Below are 7,856 nucleotides of genomic sequence, written 5' to 3' on the forward strand. Positions count from 1 at the left end.
AGGGCCTGGCGCCTGGAAGAAGAGCCCTGCCGTCCAAGGCCTGGCACTTGGGAGTGCTGCTGCCAACCTGTGTAGACTGTGAATTGGGTGGTAGTAGTCTGACTCAGCAGAAAGAAGCTGAATAAACTCTTTTATGCAGTCCAAGCTGCAAGGACCCCAGAACAGACAGCGCCAGGTGTCCGCTGCCCCTAACGCGGCTGTAATCTAGTTAAAGCTCCAGCAAGGAGTGCCCTCTGACGTTAACCCTGTTGCTTCCCTCCCATCTCTGTTGGCAGGACACTGTTCTTGATATGTTGAGGGACGCCATGGTGTCGAAGGCTGATTCCTCCAAGGGATACTTGATCGACGGCTACCCTCGGGAGGTGAACCAGGGGGTGGAGTTTGAGAAGAAGGTAAGGCCATTCTGGTGGCTTTGCGTTCCCCTTCGCCTGGCCTTTGATCAGATCTGAGGCATGGTCACCTACTCTTGAGTAAATGTGGCTCAGTTTTGCTTTCCATGGGGCTCAATGCACTTTCCTTGCCAGCTTGGGGCGGGGGGACGACTTCATTCTAAAGAGTGTGTCGGGGTCTGCGTTCATCGGATTGAACCACTCTGGTGTTGCCGGCCTTTCGGAGTGGACTGAGGCACAGTGTCCTACTCTAGAGTAAATCTAAGGCAGGTGTACTCTAGACCAGTGATTTTCAACCTTTTTCATCTCACGGCACACTGGCAAGGCACTAAAATGGTCAAGGCGCACCATCGGGTTCTTGACAATTGACAAGGCACACCATGCTGCCAGTGGGGGCTCACATCAACCCACTGGCCCTAATGATAAATCACCTTTCCCCAAATCCCTGTGGCACACCTGTGGACTACTCGCGGCACACCAGTGTGCCACGGCACAGTGGTTGAAAATGGCTGCTCTAGACCTTTTCCTGCCTAAGGCAGGAGGTTGGACTAGATGACCTATTAGGTACCTTCCAACTCTATGATTTTAAACATGCATGTGTGGCTCAGTCCCGCTTTTCATAGGGCTCGGTACATTTTCCTTGTCAGCTTTTGGCTTTCTCCCGTTTCGTGACCCACCAAAAATCGGGTCTCGACCCACTGTTTGAGAACCACTGGCCAACAGTTTAAGGGTTTTACCCCCTCTCCTTTTGCTTACTATCTGCCTGATGGATTTGGAAGTACTGGGAAACACAGGCCTGGTTCTTGCCTCTCTTCTACTTGCTGTGGGTCGAGCATGAGATGCTTGTGGGGAGATATGAATTCCCCCTGTGTTCAACAGGACTGGAAAGTGATAGGATCACAGCCCTGTGATAGGATCACAGCACCCTGATGAAGGTATTTAAAGTTGATGCTTTGTTGTATAGCCTTGGTGGGACATAGCTACGGGGCAAAGGGGGGATATCAGGGCATCTTTTGCTTCTAGAACTGTGGTTCCCCACTTTTTTAAACAACACTTCAACAGCACCCACCTAAGTACCAGATTTTTTAAAAAGGAGAGCTAGAAAGACCCTCAGAAAAAAGTCCCTCAAAACATTTATCTCTATATTTACACATGCTTGCAAACTTCAGAAACTCAGCTCCTTGTCGGGCGATTGCAGTTATCTTTGTGGCTAAATGCAGGAGCTGAGCTCTTTGCAAGGTAAAGAGCAGCTCCAGGATCTGATTTTTGAATAGGCGCGGACCTTGAGGCAATTAGTTATCTGTCATCACCCTTTGGCGACCCACCAAAAATCAGGTTGCAGCCCACCAAGTGGGTCCCGACCCACCGTTCGGGGAACCACTGTGTAAAATTTACTCCTTTGTGAACATTCTCTGCTTGTCATATCCAGAAGCAACACAAGATGGCAGCAGGGAGCTCTCCTTAAGAACATAAGAACAGCCCCACTGGATCAGGCCAGAGGCCCATCTAGTCCAGCTTCCTGTATCTCACAGCGGCCCACCAAATGCCCCAGGGAGCACACCAGATAACAAGAGACCTCATCCTGGTGCCCCCCCTTGCATCTGGCATTCTGACATAGCCCATTTCAAAAATCAGGAGGTTGCGCATACACATCATGGCTTGTAACCCGTAATGAATTTTTCCTCCAGAAACTTGTCCAATCCCCTTTTAAAAGCGTCCAGGCCAGATGCCATCACCACATCCTGTGGCAAGGAGTTCCACAGACCAACCACACACTGAGTAAAGACTTAGAGCCCAATTCAATGCATGCCTACTCAGAAGTAAGTCCCATTACAGTCAGTGGCGCTTACTCTCAGGAAACTGGGGATAGGATTGTAGCCTCAGTTACTCTGTGGCTTTCACCATCTCAAAGCGCCAGATCCAGCGGTCGCATCTTGGTGTATCCCAGTCTTTGTATATAGGAGGCTGGCCGTTCAGAGTTAGACCACTGGTCTGTCTAGCGCAGGGATGTCAAACGGTCTGCTTTGCGCTCCTGCTCAGATCGCACCCCCCACGCTGTTGCTGTACGTGGACGCCGGCAAGGACACCATGGTGAAGCGCCTGCTGAAGCGCGGGGAGACCAGCGGGAGAGTGGACGACAACGAGGAGACCATCAAGAAGCGACTTGAGACATACTACAAGGCCACCGAGCCCGTCATCGCAATGTATGAGAAGAAGGGGATTGTCCGCAAGGTAATAAATATATACCAAGGGTGGCCAAACTTGCTTTAATGTAAGAGCCACATATGATAAACTTCAGATATTTGAGAGCCACAAGGCAGATGTTTGAGAGCCGCAATATTTAAGAATTCTTGAATATTCTTAAATAGACAATATTTATTATTAATATTATTATTATTAATATTGAATATATTATTCAATATTTTTAAATATATTTACCCACTATGAACAGTGTAGTTGGCAACCTTCAGTCTTAAAAGACTCTGGTATCGCGCTCTGAATGGTGGTTCTGGCACAGCATCTAGTGTGGCTGAAAAGGCCGATTCGGGAGTGACAATCCCTTCCACACTGGGAGCAAGTGCAGTCTGTCCCTGGTCTGTCTCCCTGGCTATGGGCCTTCCTTCTTTGCCTCTTAGCCTCAGACTGTTGGCAAAGTGTCTCTTCAAACTGGGAAAGGCCATGCAGCACAGCCTGCCTCCAAGCGGGCCGCTCAGAGGCCAGGGTTTCCCACCTGTTGAGGTCCACTCCTAAGGCCTTCAGATCCCTCTTGCAGATGTCCTTGTATCGCAGCTGTGGTCTACCTGTAGGGCGCTTTCCTTGCACGAGTTCTCCATAGTGGAGATCCTTTGGGATCCGGCCATCATCCATTCTCACGACATGACAGAGCCAACGCACACGAAACTTACGTTTTAATCCAGTTGACTCCCAGTTTATACCCAGTAAATAGAGTGTGCCCTTGGTATCCGGGGGGTCTCCATTACAGGCCCCCCACCAGACACCAAATCCAATGGATAATGGAATCCAGAGGGCCAGGGGAGCCAGCGTCTTGTGCCGCCCCAGTCCTCCTGAGCTCACACGTGCTCTTCTCATGAGAAGGGCATGAGATCTCGCACATTCTCGAACTATTCAAAATGGCGGTGTCTGAGAAGAGGGTGCCAGGGACATTTTGCAACACCCCTCATGACTTCCTTTGGAGCTTCGCTGAACGGTTTGGGAACCACTGTGTTCCTCAACCGTCCTCAGTGTACCTGCATCGTGTATGTGGTCCGCTTGGCTGAGAACTGCAGCTGGCCTGGCCACCTGGATATAGGAAGCCATTTCCCTTCCAGTCCAATCCTATGCCTGTCTGTTCAGAAGCAAGCCCCGTATACTAGAATCCGCTCCCAGGTGTGCCTTACCTCCCTGCCTTCCTGCGTCAGGCACTGACTGGCAGCCTCTCTCTAGAGGGTCTGTAGTTTTTCCCCAGCTTTACCTGGAGATGGTGCCAAAATTTGAACCTGGGGCCTTCAGCATGCCAAGAGGTGCTCTGACATTGAGCTGTGCATCCTCCCGGTTTCTATGAAGTTCATAAGTAACAATCATTCATAACTCAAAGGGCCTTTCCTGCAGAACTCGGAATACTTTGCATTGCAAACAGATGAGTAATCGGTGACCCAGCGGGAAGCAAGAAGAGCCTCAGACAGACTGAGGATTTAGGGGCAGGAGCGGATGGCGGGGTGGGTGGGGGAGAACACTGTTTGGCTAGGGAGGAAGCCACTGTGGAGATTGATAGCTGCTCAGGACAGAGGGCTGTCGTGGCGGTGGAGCCCGGGGGTCTCGTTCAGCCGACTAGGACCCAGCAAGAGAGTTTTAATCCCACTCAGGACCAAAACAGAAATAAGAACATAAGAAGAGCCCTCCTGGTTCAGGCCAAAGGCCCATCTAGTCCAGCTTCCTGGATCTCACAGCGGCCCACCAAATGCCCCAGGGAGCATAAGAACATAAGAGCAGCCCCACTGGATCAGGCCATAGGCCCATCTAGTCCAGCTTCCTGTATCTCACAGCAGCCCACCAAATGCCCCAGGGAGCATAAGAACATAAGAGCAGCCCCACTGGATCAGGCCATAGGCCCATCTAGTCCAGCTTCCTGTATCTCACAGCAGCCCACCAAATGCTCCAGGGAGCATAAGAACATAAGAGCAGCCCCACTGGATCAGGCCATAGGCCCATCTAGTCCAGCTTCCTGGATCTCCCAGCGGCCCACCAAATGCCCCAGGGAGCATAAGAACATAAGAGCAGCCCCACTGGATCAGGCCAGAGGCCCATCTAGTCCAGCTTTCTGGATCTCACAGCAGCCCACCAAACGCCCCAGGGAGCATAAGAACATAAGAGCAGCCCCACTGGATCAGGCCAGAGGCCCATCTAGTCCAGCTTCCTGTATCTCACAGCGCCCCACCAAACGCCCCAGGGAGCATAAGAACATAAGAGCAGCCCCACTGGATCAGGCCATAGGCCCATCTAGTCCAGCTTCCTGGATCTCCCAGCGGCCCACCAAATGCCCCAGGAAGCATAAGAACATAAGAGCAGCCCCACTGGATCAGGCCAGAGGCCCATCTAGTCCAGCTTTCTGGATCTCACAGCAGCCCACCAAACGCCCCAGGGAGCATAAGAACATAAGAGCAGCCCCACTGGATCAGGCCATAGGCCCATCTAGTCCAGCTTCCTGGATCTCACAGCGGCCCACCAAAAGCTTCAGAGAGCAACAAGACAACAGCCACAGGGGAGAGTCATGCCCTCCTGGTGTGCTTAAAGTAGCCGCTGAGCGCACCAGTTTCAACTGGAGTAGAGGCACAGGGAGAGGGGGGGTGTGTGCTTTATGTCCATCCCCCCACACGAGCTCTATTGCCATTCAAAATCTTCCTTGCTAGATGCTGGTCCCTCTGGTTTAGTGTTGTGGACTCTGACCGGGCAGCGTTTTTGAGTAAGGTCCAGCTAGCCCATTTCGGGGGGGGGAGGGGGGTTTGGCAATTGCAGACCTGCTTCAGCAGGAAAGGTGGAAATTCAGGTTTGTGCATTCGGAGGTACGCAATACTCCAGACGTAGCCTGACCGTCGGTTTGTACAATGGCGTAACAATATTGGCCATTGTACGTTGCTGACTCCAGGCCCAAATTTAAGAGCTTCCCCCCTCTTCTCTCTCTGTCATCCTCCAGATCAACGCAGAAGGCTCCGTGGACGATGTCTTCAAGCAAGTCTGCACTCATCTGGATGCCTTGAAGTAAAGCCACCGAAGACCACCCCACGAAGACCAGCTCTCCACCCTACCCCGTCCCCTCTCACACCTTTGTCCACCTCCCCACCTGCAGCGAGACCCCCCTTCCCTCTCGCTCAGTCCGCACCCCAGATCTACACAGAGGTGCCCTCCCTTGCAACCCCCACTCATGAGCCTCTGCAACCCCTCCTTCCCCATCTGCTCCATCTCCTCTCCAGTCTCCAGGGCTGTGACAAGCGGAAGTGGCTTTATCCTGTTTTCATGGACAGAGCGCAGCGGAGGAAATTTCAAGGACATGGTCGCCCTTTGGCCTGCTTAAAGCTTCTCTCCAAAGTAAAGTTCTCTCTCTCTCTCGTAAGTGGAGATGCTCCTGTTTTTTGCCGCCTTCCCAAGAGGAAGGACTTTTATTTTGCATTCCTCGCGGCAGGGGTTGATTAAGGGCAGGAAGCAGGCTGTTTATCCCACTCCATAACATCCCTAAGGAAAAAGAAGGGGATCTTGTTTTCCCTCTTCTTGGAGAGAAGGGTTGGGGCAGGAGGAGGCCAGCTACTATTCCTTAAGGGCCCAACTACGTGTGACATTGAACCTTGAGTCCTGGTGCGTTTGCTCTCTCTTGTAAATAGCACATAGAAGAAGTTGCCAGTCCGAGTTCATCTCTGTCCATCTCATTCAGTATCGTCGACACTGACTAGCGACGGCAGCCTGGGGTGGCAGAGGAGGGGTCTCTCTGGGCATGCGAGGGGTTGAAGCTGAGACCTTCAGGTGTGTTCCCATGAGGTGTGGCGACCTCCGTTAGGGTGCCAGCTCTGCTCACTAGGGCTCACATTCCTTCTGGTTTGGCCCCAATACTGTACCCCAATACTGAAGGCCCCAATACCCTTCTTGGTTTGGCCCCAATAGAGCAATTGGAAAGGATTAGGGATGAGTTGGAATCTGAAAAATGTAGGTCGACACTCCTGTAGAGAACAGGTTCATTCTTCTTGGGCTCCGGGTATTTCAGTTTAGTGCCGCTTTTCTGGTGGGTGACCTTCTACAGACAAATCTCACCCCCAAGGTGAGAAATCCCCATTGGTTTTCTGTGGTGGGCTTTCCTCACTGAGAACTGGGCCAGGAAGAACACATCACAGTAGAATTAGAGAGAGCTTGTTTTAATCTGTGAGGTTTAATATTGTCTTTGTTGACAATAAGCCGCCCTTGGAGATGGGATAGGAATGGGAGGTGACTTGGGCTGCAATCCTAACCACACTTTCCTGAGAGTAAGCCCCATTGAACAAAATAGGACTTGCTTCTGAGTAGACCTGTTTAGGCTTGTGCCCTTGATACTCTATCGGGCAGTGGTTCTCAAACGTTTAGCGCCGGGACCCACTTTTCAGAATGAAAATCTGTCAGGACCCAACCAAAGTGATGTCATGACCAGAAGTGACATCATCAAGCAGTAAATTTTTTAACAGGCTGCAATTCTGCCCGCACTTACGCAGGAGTAAGTCCCATTTACTATCCTTGTTAAAAGCATCTTCACAGTAGCCTGTTAAAAAGTACAAATCTGTGACATTTCCCCAAATGCAGTCCCTTACCAGTGTAACATCGAGTCTAATGTATTAAAAATAAAATATTGAAATGAATGGGGTCCCACCTGTAATGGGCTCATGACCCGCCTAGTGGGTCCTGACCCACAGTTTGAGAATCACTGCTATAGGGGACCAGGATACCAATTTAAAAGTAAAAGGTAATGCTAAATGGCCTCTATGTGCCTTTTGCAGTGGTCTCTCGGTGAAAACCCTGGGTACCGAAATGTAATTCTGCAAAATGTCCCCGTCTTTATTTTTTTTTTCCTTTCAGACTCCATGCATGTCGGGGAGAGAGATTGGGTGGGTGGGTGACTTGGAAACAAAAGCCAGGGTGGGATATCTGGACTGGGGTGAAATTTTATAGCGCACAGTGCCTCATTTGCTAAATCACTCCAAACACACAGATCCTACAGTCACATTGGAAAGGTACCATGACACTGTATATCCTCTTTTATTTTGTACAATGATGGAAGATGTTTATACATGGGGCTGGGGCAAAAAACGACAGCCCCCACCCTACTCCCGAGTCTTAAATTAGTCCCTGTGTCCAGCCTACCGTCCGAATGTATTTATCGTACCATCATTAAAGCCTGTCTAAACTACTCTATCTTGTGTGTGTCATTTTTTGTCCCCGTTGGTTTGGAAAGGG

At 50.8% G+C, this 7,856-nt stretch overlaps 1 protein-coding gene across 1 annotated transcript in view; it reads left to right on the top strand.

Annotated features, from left to right (window-relative positions):
- Window positions 1–5,997, top strand: part of AK1 (adenylate kinase 1) — a 31,714-nt gene extending 25,717 nt beyond the window's left edge. The window contains exons 12-14 of the mRNA XM_066610665.1: window positions 276–392; window positions 2,430–2,621; window positions 5,581–5,997. Of these exons, the coding sequence (XP_066466762.1) occupies window positions 276–392; window positions 2,430–2,621; window positions 5,581–5,649 (378 nt within the window). The 3' untranslated portion in view covers window positions 5,650–5,997. The remainder of the gene's footprint in view (window positions 1–275; window positions 393–2,429; window positions 2,622–5,580) is intronic.
- Window positions 5,998–7,856: the final 1,859 nt, after the last annotated feature.

This window comes from Tiliqua scincoides, chromosome 16, assembly GCF_035046505.1.
Source record: "Tiliqua scincoides isolate rTilSci1 chromosome 16, rTilSci1.hap2, whole genome shotgun sequence".
Taxonomy (NCBI): domain Eukaryota; kingdom Metazoa; phylum Chordata; class Lepidosauria; order Squamata; family Scincidae; genus Tiliqua; species Tiliqua scincoides.